This window comes from Myripristis murdjan, chromosome 23 (assembly GCF_902150065.1).
Source record: "Myripristis murdjan chromosome 23, fMyrMur1.1, whole genome shotgun sequence".
Taxonomy (NCBI): Eukaryota; Metazoa; Chordata; class Actinopteri; order Holocentriformes; family Holocentridae; genus Myripristis; species Myripristis murdjan.
Genome location: NC_044002.1, coordinates 15129415 through 15150453, shown reverse-complemented (window position 1 = coordinate 15150453; position 21039 = coordinate 15129415). Strand labels below are relative to the sequence as shown.

General features: G+C 43.8%; 1 protein-coding gene and 1 long non-coding RNA gene across 7 annotated transcripts in view; one reads left to right on the top strand and one right to left on the bottom strand.

Moving 5' to 3' along the window:
* The window catches only part of foxp2 (forkhead box P2), a 115887-nt gene extending 107006 nt beyond the window's left edge, over positions 1–8881 (top strand). For 3 of the 5 annotated variants that reach the window (XM_030045488.1, XM_030045487.1, XM_030045486.1), the window contains 3 exons: positions 598–905; positions 5853–5894; positions 6128–8881. In XM_030045488.1, coding sequence (XP_029901348.1) covers positions 598–905; positions 5853–5894; positions 6128–6272 — 495 coding nt within the window. In that variant the 3' untranslated portion in view covers positions 6273–8881. The remainder of the gene's footprint in view (positions 1–597; positions 906–5852; positions 5895–6127) is intronic. The other 2 variants (XM_030045490.1, XM_030045489.1) reach the window with 2 other exon arrangements.
* On the bottom strand, positions 4487–19627 carry LOC115354946 (uncharacterized). 2 transcript variants are annotated; one of them, XR_003927828.1, is made up of 3 exons: positions 19491–19627; positions 15720–15870; positions 4487–4652 (listed from the first exon to the last, which is right to left on the bottom strand). It is a non-coding gene; the product is annotated as an uncharacterized LOC115354946 (long non-coding RNA). The 2 variants fall into 2 exon arrangements; XR_003927829.1 differs by lacking the exon at positions 4487–4652 and adding an exon at positions 14907–15480.
* Between the last annotated feature and the right edge of the window lie 1412 nt (positions 19628–21039).

The following is a 21039-nucleotide window of genomic DNA, read 5'->3' as shown; positions in this document are numbered from 1 at the left end:
TTATTTTGAGGTAAAGTTTTTGGGGGTCTTCTTTAATAGCCACACCACACAAGGGTATATGAATGGCAACTTGGGGGGAGGGAGTTGTCAGCAAGCTGTGGCAGGGGGAGAAAGGAGCCCAAAACAGAATGGAAACTTGGGACTTAGGCACCTGTGTTTTTCAGTGTCCCATCTTGTACCCATCTTTGACCCTAATCTGTAAAACCTGTCCTGTAAAGATAATTACTGCTTTAAATCTTTGAGCAAACTTCACTGACGTCATTCTCTCCCCCCTCTTTCTCCTCCCTGCCTCTTTTCCCCACCCCTGCACAACTTACCACCTGCTCTCTCCGTCCACCTTCCTTGCATTCACACACATGAACTTTCTTGTCCCTTCCTACGTCATGCCCTCTCATCACTCCCCTGTTCTCCCCATCTTTCTTCAACACTCACCCCTTGTAATCTCACCTTGCTCCCCTACCCACATCCAACCATTTCATTATCCCATTTCCATTACTTTCTCCCTGCTCCTCACCCACTCCACCACCATCACACTCTTTCCCTATATTCCTCACTCCCTTCCTCCATCTCCCCCCACTCTTGCTCCTCTCCTCTCAGGCTGCCCTTGCTGAGACCTCCCTGCCTCTGCTGGGCACTCCCGGTCTGATGAACAGCAGCTCCTCGGGCCTGATGGGTGGTAGCCCCCATGGCCTAATGGGTGGGAGCCCGCCCGGCCTGATGGGTGGAAGCCCCCCCGGCCTAACGGGCGGGAGTCCACCAGGACTGCTGGGTGGCAGTCCTCCCGGTACGCTGAGCGGCAGCCCCCCCACCCTGTTGCAGTCCGCCCATGAGGAGCTCAACGGCTCACTCGATCACCTGGACACCAACGGACACAGCAGCCCTGGCTACTCCCCACCAGGACACATGTAAGTCCTTGCAAACTAAATACTTTTGTTTTACCTTTATTTTAACAGGAATTGACATGAATAATTTTTTTTTACAAGGAAGTCATGACCAAAAATGTCAGAAAAGCAGCACAGGTATTATAAAACAAAACAGAAAACGCAGCAAGAAACGTTGAAACATAAGCAATATGCAGTCAAGCTCTTGATCAAGCTGTCCTTGATGAACGATTTAAAAACGTGTAAAGGCATCCTTCATGCATGTTCGTGCTGTATGCATTGCACGTGCACGTAAACTACACATGTAAACGATAATTATACACCCAGATGAATATGTAGTGGCCAGTGCTTAGAAAGACCGCCCTTAACCAAACAGCAAACGTGTCCATGGACCACTGAGTGTCCGCTGAGTAAAACCTAAATGCCTAAAACTGTAGATGTAAATGCAAATGGAACTGCATGCACACACTCCCACATCTCGGTATGCTCAGTTTTAGAGATGTACTACTAGTATTATATTTGAGAAAAGCATTACTAAGTGCCTCTATGATATGCTCTGTGCACTGAGGAGAGATTTGCCCAGTGATATGAGATAGAGGGATTTGCTAGGAATTGGCCTGAAGAGGCCAAGAGAGGGAGGACTCAGCCAGCACTACATGGTGAACCTCCCCCCCACACTCCCACAAGCTTTCCACTCTACACCCTTTGTTAGTTTAATTGCCTGATAAATGTATTTAACCCACTGTACCAGAATTTTCTCAGGTCCCGCCATGATTTAAGGGCAAGGTTCAATTTCTATATCATAAGCAGATTTCTTTCTATCTCTCGGGTGTATTAATTTCAACAGTGCTGTGCTGATTCCTGAGGTGTGTTTGACGTTTTGGATAACAGTTAGTACTAGTCTATAAATAGGCCCTATTACAAATTCATCTTTAATTACACCAGTGTCTGCATTGTAGTGGTTTTGCTGCCATATTTTATGCAAGGCTGTTCCTATTAATATTTAGCAGCTAACTGTAGCATTAATTACTTTAAAAATCTCTCCCTTTCTCATCTCTGTTTTTTAATGGAGCTAAGAGAGGAGGCACTTTTGAAAATTGATTTCATGTGAGTTTCAGGAATGTGTAAAACAAAACGTGCTGTCCCCGACTCAGTGATGTCATACGGGTCCGCCCCAACGAACCTGAGGAGTTCTGAGGGCAGGGCAAAGAGAAACACACACACACAAACACACAGACACTGCTTATCAGTGACCCTCAGACACACACACTCCCATACTCAGGTACATGCACTCACACATGCATTAAAAAACACACTGCCTCCACTGTCCATTAAAGCACATGTTGCAGAGTCAGCCAGCATTAGCTAACCACCGCTGGAGTGGATAAAGAAAGCTCCCCAGCCCCACGCCGCTCTCTGAGTGTATCTGAGAGAACAAACGAGTGTTCAGTTATCCCAACCAGACCTCCATACATTAATCTATTTGGATGTGTTTACTCCACTCTGAAATGGGGTGTTAAGTGGAGCAAATCTGCCTGGCTCTAGACTGAATCCCAGTGTATCCACTCCCCCAGGTCATTTAACTTTTAGTAACGGGACAGCTCTCTCTCTCTCTCTCTTTCTTTCTCTATCACTCTCTCTCTCGCTCTCTTGCTTCCTCACACTGTCTGGTCACACTGCCTTGACACTGACATGAGTGGCTGTGGAGGGCACGATGCATCCATCCATCACTCCCTCCCCTCCGTCCCCGCCTGCCTTACACAGCCATGACAACCTCAAAATGGAAGAAATGTGTTTTTCATGGCTGGCTTTTCCAGGATGTGTTTAAATAATGGAGAGGCTCGCAGCACTAAACTAAAGAGTACATCATCACCTCATGGGCCTTTCTCAGGAGAGGCCTCCTCAGCACAACCGCATGAATCGAACAATTAGCCAAACCTCCCCCTTCCCCAACATCTAAAGGTTAATGCTATCTGCTTAACCGCAACCCAGATCGCTCCAGGCCATGTTGTGTGTGTGTGTGTCTGTGTGTGTGAGCATGCATCCTTGAGGGTATGCTTTAAAGAAGCAGTGCTGTATACTAGGAAAGACTCGGCAACTCTAAAATTAAGATGCCAACCTCAGCAAATTAGCCACTTAGAATGAAAACAAAAGATTAGACTTGAAAATATATTCAAATGACCGTGCACCTTCCTCTCATCATGCACTCAGACAAAAGCAAATGCTTCTCTTTGCTATCAATCTATTTTATACTGTTATATGTAACAATACATACAATATTAAAAAATATAAAGATATTAAAAAATTATGCTATTTAACAGTTGAGCAACCACCCTTCCTCAGTGTCAGTTAATGAATTAGAAAAGGATGTTCGCCTGTCCTCTAACCCCGCTTCCACACACACACACACACACGCACACACACATGCACCCCACACACACACCCCACCTCCTCCTGTGCACACCTCTCCTCCCCAGTCTACTGGTAACCTATTGGACTAATGACCATATTTGCATCCCTGACATACCTCTGCATGAATGCTGCTGCTAATCTCCAACTGATGTGAGAGCAAGCATCTCCGCCTGATGCACACACACACACACACACACACACACTCACCCAGAGCGCCTCGTATTTATTACACTGCAAAGTCCAGCGTTTATTCCTGAGTGACTTAATAATGCCAGCTAGTCATTAAGGACTAAATGGCTCATCCACATGTCCTAATAAAGTGCCAGAGATCTTAGGTCTGTGAATGTGGCATATTTTTCTTCAAAGCTTCACAAATATGTTGGCGCGTAAAAAATGACTCACGGATGAAAAAGCCCATGAGAGCTGGCAAGGTCCTTTGCTTTAATCTGTACGTTTGACTTGTGGCCACAGGCTCACATTAAACTGTGTTCTCCTTCAATACACAACACAAGTTCTTGGCCTGCATTACTACGAAGCGTAATTTGCAGTCAGTTTGCCATCTCCATTATGCAAACTATCCATTTGTTAAAGTTTGTTTTCATGTGCTCCCTTGTTTGTGAAATACAAGGAAAAGGGAAAACATAATTATTGATGTAGTGATTCATGTGATGCATTCACTACCAACTGATATTAATAATATTTTTTCAGCATGTAATGGTTGCAAACTTACTAATCATATTTTGAGAATATAAATCTGTGGTGACAGTCTTCAAATATTTACAGTTCACAGAGTGAAGGGCTCGGTTTCTTGTTGTTCAGTGAGGTAGCCTGACATTAAGCTTGAAACAAATTGTCTTGGTAACAGCAGTGGGAGTTTTAATTGGGCTGCTCACTGAAAAGTAACATCTATCTGTATAAATTTATTTCTCAGTAAATTTTAAGGCATCAAATGGGATTGAAAGGCATAAAAAAAAAACTCAGAACATGCTGAATTCTCTCAAGGGGATCTCAGGTTTTATTCTGATTTATAAGGATTTCATACACCAACACTGAAGGAAATCAAATGAGTATAATCTGATTTTATTTAGCAAGGAAAGTCATGTACAAATGTGTTACAGAAGGTAGGTTGCTTTGCTGCTTGATAAAATAGGCCTTTTCATTCAATAGGCCATAATGGGCCTTTTGATGCAGTTGATCAAGGCTGGATGTGTGTGTATGGGTATAAAAGGTGTTGATGGTGTAACATTTCCAGCACTGGCTGGCCTCAGAGCTGAACAACAGCGAGCAGGGTTTGTGTTCCTCTGTTGCTCTGTCCTTTGGCAAAGAGACGGGCTTTTGGTTTCCTCCACCTCTGTGAATCTGAGGACACAAACAGAAATATTCATCGCACCACTTGCATCCTGCTAAGACCAGCCTCCTCCCTTCACCCTACCACATCAGAATATTAATTTATTTGGCTCTGAATATTAAAGTCATCTGTACCTTTTAAAATTCTTTTCAAATTCAAAGCCCCACACCCTCTCCACCCCATCACTGATGAAGGCAACCCAGGAGAGGGACTGTGAGACTCGTCGTAATACACTGACTACTACTTGATAAGTCTCTCTCTCTCTCCCTCTCTCTCTCTCTCTCTCTCTCCTTTCCACCCTCTCCTCTTTCAAAGTCTAGGGGGACTTCCTGATGCATCCAACGTGTCAGAAATAATTAGGTTTTGTCAGATTTATCATCGTGGCACAAACCCCTCTCCCCGACTAGGGCCCCGGATCATGTTAAGCCTTGTTTGTGTGTGACAGCATTATTATTCTTGTTAGTCGCTCCACACTTTTTTTCCGCCCACTCCTCTGTTGTTCTGAAGGGAGAGGCGTCCCGCTCACAGCGCTGCTGGTTTTTGCCCAGCACTTATTGACAGTGGCTAAAGATATTCATCCATTTAGAGTTAAAAACATGTATCATGGTGTCCGAGCGAACTGCCGGGGCTGAAGTTGATTAATGGCAGAACCTAGCTGCCGGTTTTTCCTCTTGAGGAGCGACACGCACAGCCCCTGCATATTAACGAGTGGCTGCGCTTTCTATTAACTAGATAAAAAAAGCCTCTCCTCTGCCTTTGCTCCAGGGGGCTCGGGGATGAGAAATTCTCCATTATTTATCATGTGGCCTGTTTTTTTCCCCTTTTTCCTTTTTCATGTATTTCAACCTGGTGTCATCAGTAAACTTTTAAATGCCAAACATGTCTGGAACATCACAGCTTATCGGCCTTACAGGGGCCATGTTTTTCATGCAATTTTCATGCGCTTGCTTACAGTAGACGTGAGGCGTCATGTCGAATTAGCGTCTCGCAAACAACATGGTTGTTACTCCACACTATATAATGCATGTAATGGCAGTTTAAATTCTTTCTTGTATACCTTGCAGTGCTGTCAACAAAATGTTTATCTGTCAGATCTGTACCATATGCAATAAAGAGAATTGACGGCCAAAAAGGTTTTCTCTGTTTAACTTATTATTTTATAGTGACAGCCATGTGTTTTAATATGTTTTTCTTGTTGCCTTTATTCTCAGGTGTTTTGCAGTAAATTTTGCACATATCAGACTGAATCAAATGTGAGTTACAGTGTTTAGTTGGCATCTGCAAGGTCTTTTAAGTAACATTTTGCTCTCTGTAATACACACCATACACTGTAAACTGCTTAGTGCACAGAAAACAAGAATTTTGGGGTTGAAAAAAACAATCAAAATTAAATAAAAATTAGAAATGAATAAATAATTAATTCAAGTAATTCAGTTAATTACATAAAAAAAAAAAAAATTGAACGATTTAATATTGTATTTCCCAGGCCACCAATTCACGTTAAGGAGGAGCCACTGAACATGGATGACGACGACTGTCCGATGTCACTGGTGACGACAGCCAATCACAGTCCAGAGCTGGAGGAGGACCGGGAGCTGGAGGAAGGGAACCTATCAGAGGACCTGGAGTGACCAGTGGTCTGGTCACTGTATCCCTCCACCCAGCCGCACTGTTTCTCTCACACAGACCTCCTGCAAGACTAGAAACCACTCCACAACCCAAACGAACACAGCTGACTCTCTCTCTGTCTCTCTCACCACTGGGACTATTTATTGAGCATGCATCCGGATGGAGACCGGCCCAAAGGAACTCTTTGTTGCAGCCCTTTGGGATCCCCAAACATGACAGGCATGAGATGTCTGATTTTTAAAAAAAATAACTCTTTGAGACCTGTTTCATTTGAGATGGCGTGGCCACGTTCAGTACACGACAGATATGGATGATGAACTCATGGATGGGGAAAAAAAACACAAAACAAATGAGCAAATCTGTTCTGTTGAAAGCTAGCGGCCTCATATACTGCCAAAAAAAGGAAGATGTTTTACGTTTGTGAATAATTCAACCCACAGTAGCTGTTGATGTCTAGAGACAATTGCTGGTTCAATTCAAGTTGTTGCTCTGTTATCATTTGCACAGGAGTAGTCTCAGAAATTAGTGTCACTGCCTGTATGTTGCTATTATGAAAACCAGTATTTTATTTTCAGCTCTGTTTTTTTCATTGTTAATTTCAGAATATGATTTTAGACACCACCAACTGTAAATGCCATTCCCTGAGTCACACCAGTAACAGAACTGCGGTACCAAGACTGTTCTTGCAGCTGTAGAAAAAAAAAAAAAAAAAGTTGGCTTCCAGTCTATTATCTGTTTGTGATGAAAAGTGGAAAAAAAGACAGGAAATTAAGTTGGGGGGAAAAAATTACTGCATAATTGTTTGTGTAAAGCACCATTTACGAAACAAATGCATTTCTGCATAATTTTCTTCTTGCCGTTCTCCTTACCTCCTCGTTCTAAAGCTTTGTCTACCTGCAAACAGTCACAGGCAACAGCTAGAAACCAAAGCCAACACTAGCAATGGCCAATAGCTTATAGACAGAAGCCACCAAACTCCTCTTGGTCAGCCTTCTGTGACTTTAAACTAGTACAAAGAGAAGCTTTTTCCGCAAACTACCTTCGAATAACCTCTGGGATTGTTTCGTTTAGCCCTGTACAAAGATGATTAAGAGAAAGAGAGGAAAAAAAATACTGATTTTGATGTGTAATTTGAGAACTCGTAGAACGTCCACTTTGGAGCGTAGAGGAGATTTCTGCCAGATGTAGGGAAGAGGTGATGTGATATTTGAACTACAGGCATTTTGTGCTGGTGATTTGACTGGTAGAGAGCAGCTAACTGTAAAAGTGGATCATGACCAAAACAAAACATTTGTGTATTCAATGGAAGTGCAGAAACATTGTGTTGTTGTGAAGCTTGTTATTTGACCATTCTTTTTTCTTTTTCTTTTTTTTTTACTTTCCTTTCCTCTTTTCTTTTTTTTTCTTAGCTTGTGTTACACATCATGTCATTGTTTTGTTTTCTTTTTTTTTTTTTTCTAACCTGGTGAATATGTAATGTTCTAAGTGGGACTGTCAAACTAATGTCACGTCTTATTTCCGTGGCGGTTTTGTTCCGAGCCGCGTCGAAACCGAAACTGAAAACATCGCTAACCAAACATTAAAAATATCTAGTGAAGCCAAATAAGTCATAATTTCAACTTGATATGAAATGATGTGGCTTGGTTACCATGTAAAAGCAAATAATAATAGCCATTGTAGAAGAGGATATCTAAGGTGAAAGGGGAACCTTTTCTAGGTGATATTTGCTTTAACCTGTCATCAAATACTCATTGTGTTTCATAGCTTCTTAACTATATAGATACAACTGGTGTTACCTTCACTGCACTGATGTACTCTGTATAGATAGCCAGCGTTTTATAACACATTTGGTATTTCTAGTGACCGCAGAGAAGTAGCTATTGTGGAGACTACGTCCCATCATTTCCCTCACAGCTAATGTCATCTAGAAAAGTGTCGTTGCTTTAAATGGTCATTTCTGTTTTCAGTCAAACCAAAGTTACACAAAATTCTGCCTCCTCTTGTATGGGATAAAGAAACGATAAAACCAACCACACACACACCCTTTCTGAGACTAGCATACACGCATGCAAACACACTCACAGATACACAGGCCCTGAGCTTTTTAAAAGGTCTGCCAGCTTTCTTGGTCCTTTGTTTTGGTAAATCTCCAGCTGCAGAAAATGTATGCTGTCAAAGAACTGACTGGCTTTGTATTGTACTGTAACGAGCAAAGTGTGTGTGCCCGCTCTGAGCAAAATGGGAACACACTGTGCATGTGTTGTTTTCAAGTGCTGTGCCAGGCCAAGAAATTGGTTGCAACAGACACATACAGTACTATACAAACAGGCACATCAGGCATTCACAGTACACATACGCACACATGCACGCACGCACACACACACACATACACACACACTCATGCCAGTTCCACTTCAAGAGGGTACTGGGCCCAGGAACAAAGCTTATCCCTTCAATACTTAGCTGGAGTCAGCAAAATGACTTGAAGACGACGTTCATAATAATCTTATCACACCAAATAAAGGGACGCTGCGTCTTTCAAAAAAAAAAAAAAAAAAAGAAAAAAAAAGAAAAAAAAAAAGAAAAAAGGGTTCTCCCACTTACCCAAAAAGGCTTTCTAAAAGCTTCTACCTCTGCACAACAAATTCAGAACAATTATGACAGATTGCACGAGTTATTAGAATGCCACAAGAGCTGTTACACTTTACTACGCTTGTCTCATAGGACATGGCTCAAACCGACGTTTACATTCCCTGCGTCAAGATATGGAAGATTTGCATTGTAATAGGTTGTCCTCAAACATTTGTAGAATGATAATGTATAGATTACCTGTAAGGGAATATTGTGTTTTAAAAATGCATGTCTAAAAATCATTTGGTGGACTGGAAACAAGAATTAATAAAAAGAATATAATAAAAATCATCAGGACGATGGCCTAAATGTACGTACAATGCATAGGAGTGCATACCTCAGATATACTGTTTTGTTTTGGGAAGGATAAAACCTGTCAGCCACAGAATGCATATTACCTGTAGATTTGCATGGGTTTTGTATAAATTAAGTAAAAAAAAAAAATGTCTAAAATAGTTGCTTGCACATAATACCAGAAAGACCTCCAGAACTGCGATCTGCTCCTCCACTAGATTTTAGGATTGTCTGGATTTTCTGGGTTGATTTTGTCTGTATTTTGATAACTGTGCATACTTATGTAAAAAAAAATGTTGGTGGACCCATAAATTTACCAGACTTTTTTCTAAGCGGAAAAAAAATCTCAGTGTTTCTTTTCTGACTTACCTGAATTTTTACTGTTTCTCTCTCATTGCTCGCTAATAGCAAACCTGCTTTTTCTGCATCTGCTTTGCGTAGCTGTAAGGCTTAACCTAATGTGTGTATTTATTGCTTGTACCTCTGTGCATACTTTATGAAGCATTATGTCTGGCAGTTGAGTCATGTATCCTTTCTACTGCTATCCTTCTCTAATAATTGGGAATATGATCCCCCTATGTATACAGTAAATTGGGACTGTAGCAAACACATATGTTTATGTAATTGGTGAATACTTTTTTGTTTTATTTCCTTTTGATCGAGATTCAACTAATTTTTTGATACTTTTCATTACCGTGTACTGTGTCCATACGTTAAAGGTTCTCTGACATTAGAAGGTCATGGTTGAGAATTGTAACAGCCGTTATTATTTTCTGTATTCATGGCATTTCACTGCTGAATAAAATAAAGGACCAAAACTAGGATTTGAAAAGCAACTGTCTACCTCCAGCATCAGGGAGTACTATTTTTTTTTTTTTTTTTTTTTCTTACCCCCTCTGTTACACATATATCTTTTATTCTACAAAGGCACAGCCATGAAAATCTAGCTGGCATTACACTTTTAACGTTTCAGGAGCTACTACTTCAGAGATGTGAAGGAAGGGGTTGGAAAAAACAATTAAAGTTTAATGTATATGTTACAAGGCTTTGTTCCAGCTTCCAGCACCTAGAGTCTTGTTTAGAGGAGCGGGACAAGGCGCTGTATCGCCCACCCCTCTGGACCTGTAATGGGTTTAGCCTCCATACAGCACGATTCAAGCCCGGCGCTTTCATGCACAGCAAGCATGTCCCAGTATACGTTGAAGTACTGCTGTATACCTTTGAAAGGGTTTTGTAAGAAGTGACTCACCCAGCTAGGCATCAATAATCTCACTTGTGGGCCGTATTCTGCAAAAGTGGTTTTGGCGCAGACCGCATTATTAAGTCTGTTCTCATGTTCATGTTAAAAAAAAAAAAAAAAGTCAGGTTATTAGGCGCACAGCATGTGGAGAGAACAAAGACGCAAAACTCGGTTAAAGCGCCGCTGGTCGAACTTGCCAAGGGGCTCTGATTTGAATGAGGACCATTTAGACTCAACTGAGGAGTCCACATGGTTTTCATCATTGACCAAATTTGCTGATAAAGTGTTTTTTTGTTTTGTTTTGTTTTTGTCGTAATTTTGATTATTGCCGCTTTAAAGGTGCACTGTGCAAAAGCGGAGCGTCAGCTGAAGTGAGGACCCTTTAGACTCAACTGACAAACCGGCAATGAGCGTGTGACTTCATGATTGAGTCTATGCGGTTCTCACTGGCTGCTCACTGTCTTTTTTTTTTTTTTTTTTGCAGTTTCAATTATTGCAGCTTAAAAGGTGAACGATGCAGAATTACCAAAGGCCGATTGGAGTGAGGGCCCCGCAGACGCCAGCTGACAGCCTGACTTACTCATTAATAACGTGCTTCTTATTTCTGAGCTCTTTGTCAGTCGAGGGTAAACAGTCCCCATTATCCGGTTTGTGTTATTGCAGCTTTGACTCTGTTTTTGTCAGTTGTCTGTCTTCAGGACGGCGGTATCCTCTTGACACCTCGAGAAAAAAAAACACCTTGTGCCCGTCGATTGATTGGTGTTGACTGGCGAAACGCTATGATGAACCAAGTGGCTAAATCAACTCCAGCAGGCCTACCACACCTTGTCGGTCATGGAGCAGCCTCACTGACACACTCATTGAGATTCAAACTGAATCTACCATGACCAATAGGTTGCCCATTAGCTCGTCTGTATGCCGAGAGCCTTCTACACGTTCCAAAGGGTGCTCAGGGACGTCGTGGGACCCTTTGAATCATGTCCGCTGGTCATTTAATCGTAACGCCGATGCATGTTCTCTCTCTTACCATATGATGTCCCATGAGAGGTCAGAAAACAACAGCATTTTTCAAAAAGGCACAGACACACACACTCCCTCTCTTTCCCCCAATGACAGTCCCAGGCATCAGCCGTGGCAGGCTCCTGTTATCTCCTCAATGGCGTTCCAGAGCATTAGCTAGCTCGCGAGGCACTCGTCTTCCGTGCTATTTATGCACTTGGAAGTGTTTGTGAATTCAAGTGAGGGATCGCATACGGAGTGCAACAAGGGCCGCTGTGTACTACACAACATCAGAGGGAGCTCCGACATTAAAGTGTGAGAGCGCCTGCTATAGACCCTTCTTTCAAAGGCCATGAAATAATAATGGGTTGTGGTTAGAGAGGTATCCGTGAGTCACACTGGCTGCTTTTCATAAAGTGGAGTTATTTACAGTGCGATGAATAAAAGAAAGGGTAGCTGGTGGTGCAAGCCTTTTCCACATGAACGGCGGGGGGAGAGAAGTCCCTCTAATACACAGTGGCAGTGCAGTATATTACAAGAGAGGGGGGAAAAAAGGGAGAATCCACTTAAATAGGTCAGAGTTAATTTTCAAAAATCTGTTTAAAGGAAAGAGGCCTAGCCAGGGTTTGACTGACAGTGGCACTATGCTTTTGGTGACTTCATTAAATCAAACAGGGCCCGCATCTCTCCACGTCTGAACGTCTTATTCATGCACTTTAGCCAGAGCGATTCCTTTGAGAAATGGCTTCGGAGGACACCAGGCTACACTTGTAAGTGCTGTAGCTTTAAGATAAACATCTCTGACTTTAACTGGCCATGTGCAACTTAATAGATCCTGTCAAGTTTCCCCGCACACTGGTAATAGCCCAACTGATATTATCCCAATGTTTGCATCCTGCCCTTTCAAATTACATGGTGTACGTTGACAACATTCATCTCATCTCCAACACTGACCAATTAGGTCAATTTATGGACTGTCCCCTCGTGGGATAGGGTGGTAAATATCTCTAATCTCACAGTTTATTGATTAAGAGTGCAAGGACTGACTCTCTCTCTCTCTTCCTCTCTCCGTCTCTATGTCTCTCTCTCTCTCTCCACCCCACCCCTCCTGACCTGACAATGCGTGTCGGCCCTCTCGAAGACCCTCGCCCCCAGGCTGCAAAATTGCCTGCTAAATAGTCCGAGGCAATGGCAACGCTAATTGAGATCATCATTATTATAATTGCGAGCCCTGAAAAGCGCGTCTTAAATAATTTGCATTGCTCTCGAGTTGATATTGGACGCAGTGCAAAAATAATTGCATCGCTCGGAGGCACAATGGTTGGTTCGGTGGTGGGCTAGCGGAACTCTTGTCCCCCCCCCACCGCCATCCCTCCACTGCCCCATCCCGTCACCCTACCCCTCCTCCCCCAGCACCCATCCTCCGAGCCGGTGCCGGTTTGGGGTGCCGTGTCGCGCGGTGTCATCACGCCAGTCACATGGTTGTCTTGTCAGCATCTCTGGAGGCAGCGAGGGGCGAGGATCTGGACTGCCCCGCGCCTTTCCCACAGCTCACGCGAGTGCTCACCTACAGGAGAGATTAAATAGTTTGACACTTGAGGCGGCAGAGGGGAAAATGCGGCGACTTGCAGCGAGGGAGACGCCACAAGAACGTCAAAACAAGAAATAACGGAAAACGCACAATGCAAAACTGCCTGTGGTTTATGTAAGTGTGGGCCGTTAAGAATCAGCTGACTTAAAATTTAAAAAAAAGGAACATGCATGTAACTTATCAGAGTATCCGATGCTGGGAACCCTATAGACTTCCATGGTTTTTGACAGTTGCATCTACACGGCCTTAAATTACATCGCCTCGAAATTTGCATAGCGCACCTTTAAAAATGCACATCTTTAGTGATGCAATACTATATTTAATCAATTTTGGTGTTTACACTGGTCAAAGAAAAGTATTTTTTAATGCAAACCTGCATCAGAACGCACCCGCCCCAACAGCACATCTGAAGTTTTACACTGAGAGGGGGCTGCTACTGGAGCTGCTGACATAGACAAAAAAACAACAGTGTAACCTCAATACAAAAATAAAAATAAATCAAAATAAATCACTCATCATTACATCAGAGGGTCTCGCCGTAAAGGCACAGCTCACTTTGTATGGGCGAGGTGTGCAGGGACCGACTTAATGTATGCAAGAGAAATGCCGATTTCTCCAACTGAAACAAGGGATTAAGCCAACAAAATGGTGAGAAACTGCTGATATTCATGAATTCTTGCCTGTGGCGTTATCTACCACCTACAACACACACATACACACGCACAAGCACAGAGAGACTTGACAATAGTGGTAATGGATATGATATGGTAATATGATATAGCTCATTAATTGTTTTTCCACTGCGTTAGAAAACAACAACAATCCTTGGCGGCTGCTGGTAAATCTGCTGCCTGTGAAAATAAGCACATCAAACATGAATGAATGGGCACAATCAGATTAACTAAATCCTCTTAGAAACAACACTCCCCTCGAACACACTCTTTCCCATTATCACCTCTTTTTTTTCCTCTCGTTCCCCTGCATTATATCGCTCTCGCACATTAGTTGTGTTGGATCAGGCCGTGCGAGCTGGATAGAATGCGAGTGGTTTTGTAGTGTTTACAGCTGAAGAGGCGACAGGATCATCTTCATTTCATTCCACGGGAATCGCATCTGGCTCTAATTGCCACTTCATCTGAATTTATGAAATGGTTTCGGTTACATACCACCACCACCACCAGCAGTTAGCAGCAAGTTTTGATGTAGTGCAATTAAATTAGAGCAACGCAACCGCATCTTTGACTCCAATACCGATGAGTGTCTGTTTTGAGGCATCCGATGTCTTTATTTTGTTTGTTTGTTTGCGGAGATTCTGAATGAGAACTCAAAGTTTGGCTTGCGGAAGAGAAAATTTAAAAATACACATACATGAAAAATAGAAACCTAGGGAGTTGATCATGATGTGTGGTGGGGAGGGGGAAGAGGAGATAAAGGAGAAAAAAAAAAAGAAATATCTAGCATTAGTGAGGAATGGTGGGTTAAATCACTTACTGAAGATTTTTAATGACATTTCAGTGTTCCTCGTATAATTACTCTTCATCCGAGATGGGCCGTAATGCTGTTGGACAGTCGCGGTTCAGGCTCGCTAGCTCGCTTCATTAGCGTGTCATTCCTATTTCACATCAGAGGCTTTAATTGTAATGCTGAATATGCACAGCTCTCCACAGAACCCTAATCAAAGTGGATCCACTTGTATTATTAATATCAGAAATCAGCCCGCTTGCTATTTTTTTATAAATAAAAGAATACAGACGCATAAATCAGCTGTCATTTATTAGCATGGCCCTGGCATATCCGCCAGACATGCAAGGAGAGCAACCCCACCCTATCTCTGTTCCTCCCCGCATCACTCATCAAGATTTAAAAAGAACAGAGGAGAGAGAGAGAGAGAGAGGGGAGAAAAAGAAGAAGGAAAAAAAAATGCCTACATTAAATATACATACTAATTCCTCTGTGAAGTAATCAGATTACAAAGCAGGTGACACTGGGCACTGGAAAATGCAGAGGATTGGCAATAACGAGGGGATGAAGAGGTGCTTGCGCTCACGGGGAGAGAGGATGGAGGGATGGGTGGACAGATATGCGCAGGAAAGTGAAAGGAGAAAGGGTAGCGGGGAAGGAGAGGAAAGAAAAGATGGGAGGGAGGATTATGGATTTACATTTAAAGGCAAATACTTTGGTCCTGGGCAGAGAGAGAGAGAGAGAGAGAGAGAGAGAGAGAGAGAGTGGAGCTGAGAGGAAACAGTGTCTTTGAGTGGGCTGGATGAAGAGTGATTGTGGCCCCATACAGGTTGTGCTGACCAACTGTAAAAAACCAGCTGTGCTCCCAATCCTGTGGCAGTGCGAGTCAGAGCGCCCCGAATCACTAATCCACATCAGCCCGAGCCTCTGGTGCTGCTCTGGATGGCACACAGGGCCGGGGAAAGGAAGTACAACCGCCACACCTGCTCCTGCACTGTCACCGGAAAGAAAGAGAGAGCGGTGCCTCAAAAAAATGCATTCCTTTTGATGACAGGTAAATGTGATTCACCACTGCATTAATGCATTAATGCACAATGATAGTTTAATTCATCATCTCGCATTCCCTTTCCCAGATGTCATTGTTTTAAAACAAGAATGACAGTGAGGTGATTTTTTTTTTTTTTTTTTTTTTTCATCATCTTGAATGTGCACACTTTATTAGAGGATGCCCACCTCATGGACAGACTTTACGATTGTTCCTCAGGTTCTCAGGTCAGATGGTGTTGACAGCGGTGGCCATGGCAACGCAGGGCAGCTCCGCGGCCCCAGCTGCTTCCCATCAGTTTGCAGCGCTGCGCCGATAGAGACGAGCAGGACGTCCAAACTGGAAATGAGAACACGAGAAGAGGCTCCCAGTAATATTAAGAAATCTGCTTTTGGAAAGCTCCGACACAGCCTGTCATCACCTATACTGAGTTGTAGTGAAACATAAGGCATTATAAAAGTGTTGTCACTGACATATCTTTCTGCTTCTGTTATCAATAAGCAATACAGCTACGGAAAAGTGACTTCATTTAAGGGCCAGGGATTATATCGTATACTGTCGTTAAGATATTCCATCACCTCCAAAGTTCATTGACAAATTGACTACTTTGTTTAATATCTTTGGATTTATCATGGATGTCGCTACTTGTTGATGTGATGTGAAGCAAGTTTTACCATCCCAAAAAAATCAAACAAATAAATGAATAAATCTGAAAAACGTTAGCATTAGCTAGTTTTCCCTGACACTGAAGTTACCTCATCGGCCAAGTTACCATGGTTACCTAATTATTTGACTTGTCAATGCATGATTATCAACAGCAATAACCAGCTGCCACAGGGAATTACAGTAAAATGTTTTTGCTTGAGGAAAAAAAAAATACTTGCCAACTGCCAATCTCACAATACACTCAATGCACCTTACACAGTGCTCCCTCTTCAGGCTTTGTGATGCATTTCTGCACCGATTTTTGTCAAGAAATACATATTTAAACATAGATTAAGTTGATAATACATGTATCAATCGGCCTGTCAGCTTTCTCATGTTCAGGTTTAATGTATTTCAAGGTCAAAATGATTAATAACGAGAATATATATATTAAAAAAAAAGGAACCAAAAGTGATCTGGAGGCTGCAACCTCACTGGTGGGCTCCCAAAACCTAGTTTAAGACAAGTAGACGACAAAAAAATATGCGACAAACAGCACAAAGATGTCACATTTAATGTCAGAATGCAGGAGACGAGGAGACGTTGTGACAGCTTCAGGTGGATGAGACAGACATTAATTTTTAATTAGGCATTAATGGGGAGACAGACATTAATTAGGCATTAATGAAGGGAGTCCTTACATGGCGTCTGCCCTCACCTTCTCCCCAGTCACACCACTCCCCTCTGTTTCTATCTATAGGTCAGCCCGCTCTCTGACCTACCCCCCCCCCCCCCCCCCCTCATGTTCTTTTCACCTCACATCTGTGTTTATAGAGCCAGATGTGAGCTCGCCTGCTATTTAGACTGCAGGTCTCGAATTAACAGTTTTAATATGCTGCAGGATCTGCCCAGATGCATTTTTGCGACGATCCCATTTTTTTTTTTTTTTTTTTTTTCTCGCAGAGCTACATCAAACACCACTCCAAATATTTCAAACATCTGAAGCGGGTGTCCCTGCCAGCTCCTGCGCTCACTAGACACACATTCCAAAGTTGGTTGTTGTTCAATTGTGCGAGCGATTAGGCGCAGCTCGGCCTTCCTTCCTGACATTATGTTCTCCGGGGCTTCAAGTGTGATGAGGGCGGCAGAATGGCCCGCCGCAACGGGGGTGACGTGCGCACAAGGGCCACCGTAGCCGCTAAACATCCCTTCAGTATCACCACTGAAGAGGGGAATTTGCCACCGCCTCGCGAGCAGCTCTGTGTCTGTGTAAACTGTGTGTACTCGCCAAGTGATGAAAAGGCTGACGCTTTTGAAACGGAGAGAGAGAGAGAGAGAGAGTAACAGAGAGAAGGAGAGGAAAAGGAGAAGAGAAAGAGTCAGCTACTGTAATAAAATAAAAAAAAAAAAAACTAAATTACTGGAGAGCATACTGTAGTGTAGTACCGTGGTGGAAGGCAGGTAGGAAAATGACAGTGGGGGGGTTTGGGGGTGGTATTCGAGTACAGGTCAGCTCCATTACCAAGGTGCAGCATGTCTCTCTCACACCCTGAACATACATATATAACCCCAGCTTCGTGATATTCTCTCCCAATCTTGCCAGTTTCCATTCCAAACCTCTTTGATCTGTGATTTGCATTTTAGCGCCTGCAGGGTGAAAATTATTTGGATGAGATTTTCTCTCTCTCTCTCTCTCTCTTTCTCTCTCTCTCTCTCTCTCGCTGGCTCTCTGGCTTTTTTTTTCCCTCCACATCTTCTCAGTCACCCATTCACCGTACCTGAGGCTTGTAAACTCATCCCTACCTCCCTGCCTGCCTCCCTCCATCCCTCCCGCCCGCCGCCTTTAAATGTGAGCCACGCCTGAGATTGAAACAAACAAATTGAGAGACGGGAGGAGCGGCGGTTTCAATCTTGGCTCCTCACCTGTGCGTGAACCCCGGGGGCGAGCAGACGGCCCTGAACAAACGTCCCAGACAGCGAGAGCACGGCCGGGGACGGGTGGGAGGAGACGGAGAGACACAGATCTGTTAACCTGTGACACCCCAGAGAGGGGAGGGACACCGGAGGCAGATGGGAACAGGGATAGACATGAAGACAGGGTGGAAAGGGGTGAAACGGAAGTGTGGCTGCAGAGGACAGGTTACGCAAGGAGGGCTTAAAATATTGATGTTCTGATTAGTCATGATCTTCATTTTGACAATCCAATATTGACTCTTTAAATCCATAGACATCGATTTTTTAATTTATGCCTTTTTTCAGTGGATGTGTGAAGATTTTTGGTCAATTTTATGTGCAGCACACCTACTTTCCAGCCTGTAGAAGCCGAGTTGAGTTTACATATTTCGAACAAATTAACGAAGAATGGTGGCAGTATGCTGAGTGTTGACGAAAGCAAAGTTGTATGTAAACTGGAATAACTGAAATAGCCGAAACTGATTCAATACAGAATCAAAATTGGGCCTTGTAAATCGGAATCAAATCAAATTGGGAAATCCACCACCCAGCCTTAAAGACAAAAGCACAAAAAAGTCATTCCGCGGTGACTTTGCAAAGCCGACCACGGCCAAAAAAAATCAACTCTGCCGGGGCTTTGGATCTCAGGTGGACACCCCGTTCCTCCGAGAGGCATGGTGGGTAACGGCAGACCACATCGCTGAAAACAAAAGCCCGCAGCAGAATCTACCCGTGTCTGAGCGCGAGGCACGTCGTCGCCCCCTGGATCAGACAACCGTCACGGCAAGTCTGGCTCCGGCTTGCTGCCCATTTGATGTTTTTAAACAATTTATATTTGTTATCATATCAAAGAGGAGGCGTGCAGCTATCAAACGCGAGAGGAGCACACTCTCAGCCGAGGGGCCCACTCAGCCAGCCACGCCGCATTCCTTATTCTATTTTATCTCTCTTGGTTTTTGACTAATGTCAGTAACAGCTACCGGTAATAAACTGCTTGTTAGAGTTTGTGCCGTTGCCTCCGAGCGCTGGCTTTGATACATTGTCAGGCCATTTGCCAGTGTTTCCTGATTACCTTACCACCGAGTGCATGTTTATTGATTGGGAGTTAATAAAGAGGAGGGCCCCGCTTATTCGCCCCCCGCTTCCCTTTGCGAAAGGGCGAGGCTTATCCTTTGATGTGAAAGCGATACATTGTCGGGCAACATAAACACATGTTGTAATGTCAGCCTCGCTCCTGGCCCCCTTTTGCATTGTGGAATTACATCTCCGGCGCGGCGTCGGAAATAAATTGAAGGAGTAAAAAAAAAAACAAAAAAAAAAAAAAACAAGAAAAAACAAATTGCACCAGTTATTCAAGTTACCTGCAGGCAGTCGAGGTCGGTAATGCTGACATCTGATTTTGCAGGCGTGCGTCTACAATATCTCTTTGCATCTGCCTGTCCTCATGTGCTTTTATGTCTTGGGCTCTATTTGGGGGGTCTGCGGTCTCAGGGTCTTTGCTTATCTGCTGGCTTCCGTCTCGGTGTCTTTGTCCCCTCCCCCTTCCCTGCCTGTGCCGTACATCCCCATGGCAGTCAGTATAGCCCTTCCATCCCTTACCGGCTGATTGTCTTGTGTCTCCGTCCTCTCTAGCTTCTCCCACCGCTGTTTATGCCGCCCCCTCCCCAGACACAGGCCGCCTTGGATGATTCTCTCTCTCCCTTTTCCTCTGGCTGTCTGTATCCCCCCACACTCCACTGAGCCGCCAGTCGTGTCAAATCAAAATAACATCTTTAAAAATTCAGTCAACATTGCCCCTACAAACAGCAAGGGCCTCCTTGTTGGCTATTCATGTATTCAGGTGTACATTGTATCATGGTGTAGATGCATTCGGAGCGCGGGAAGCCCGACATGGCAATTCCATCAAAATTTGATGTATTCATTCATAGTCACTAGTAAACTCTGTTTGTTTGCAGATAACGGGGATGTTTACCAGGGGCCGGGCGGACAGGCATGCAGGCAGGCACATGCAGATCGGTTTCTTATCGTACAAGTGGTGGCCCCGCACCTGCAGGCCACGTAACCCCAGCCAGGTTCCCAGTGGAGCGCAAGCCTCTGGACATGACAAGACTCCTCTGTTTTGCCTCCGTGTTTCCGATGCTTTCTTCCCACCCCCCTCTCCTCCCTCGCCGTCCTTCTCTCTCCCTCGCTCTCTATCTATCTCCACGTGTGCGTGTGTTTATACGCCGCACTGTGACAAACACCTTATGTGCTTCGCCTGAGAATGCCTCCCCTCCCTCGTTCTCGCTCGCTCTCCCTCCTCCCTCTCCGCAGCTCGGAGTATTTACATCCTTGTTTAGTGTCACATTCTCGGGGTCAAACTAAAGTGCTTTAGCCCGGGGCTGGCTCCCAGGTTTGTGTACCATTGTGTTTGCTGATCGCTTTCACCTCCTTATCATACTCATAGCTCTTTTCCTACCTTCTCCTTTTTTTTTTCCCAAATTCGTTATTATAAAATACCCGGTGGCACTTTTACAGGCAGCCTGATCTGGAATTACATGTAAATAGAGAGTAGGAAAAGTTCATTTGGCGCACTCACAGCCAGCCTATGAATTAGGAGACCCTTATCCCCCACTCATCCCCCACCACCCTCTTTACTTTCCCTCCTCTTCCACTGCCTCCTTCTCTTCCTCCTCTTCATATCTCCCTGTGCTTTTCCTCCCCTGAATCTCTCCTCTACACTATCTCAGCATTCCACCGACTCCTTCCCTGGAACCGTCCCAAAATCTCATCGTGTCAAAATGCATTACGAACATCAAAACATTTCTGTTTACAACATCGCAGTCGTGTCAATTAAATCTGATAAATTATTCAAACATTTATCTTCCCCTACCATGGCTGGGGAATTTTTAATCAAGCCTCGTATTTGCT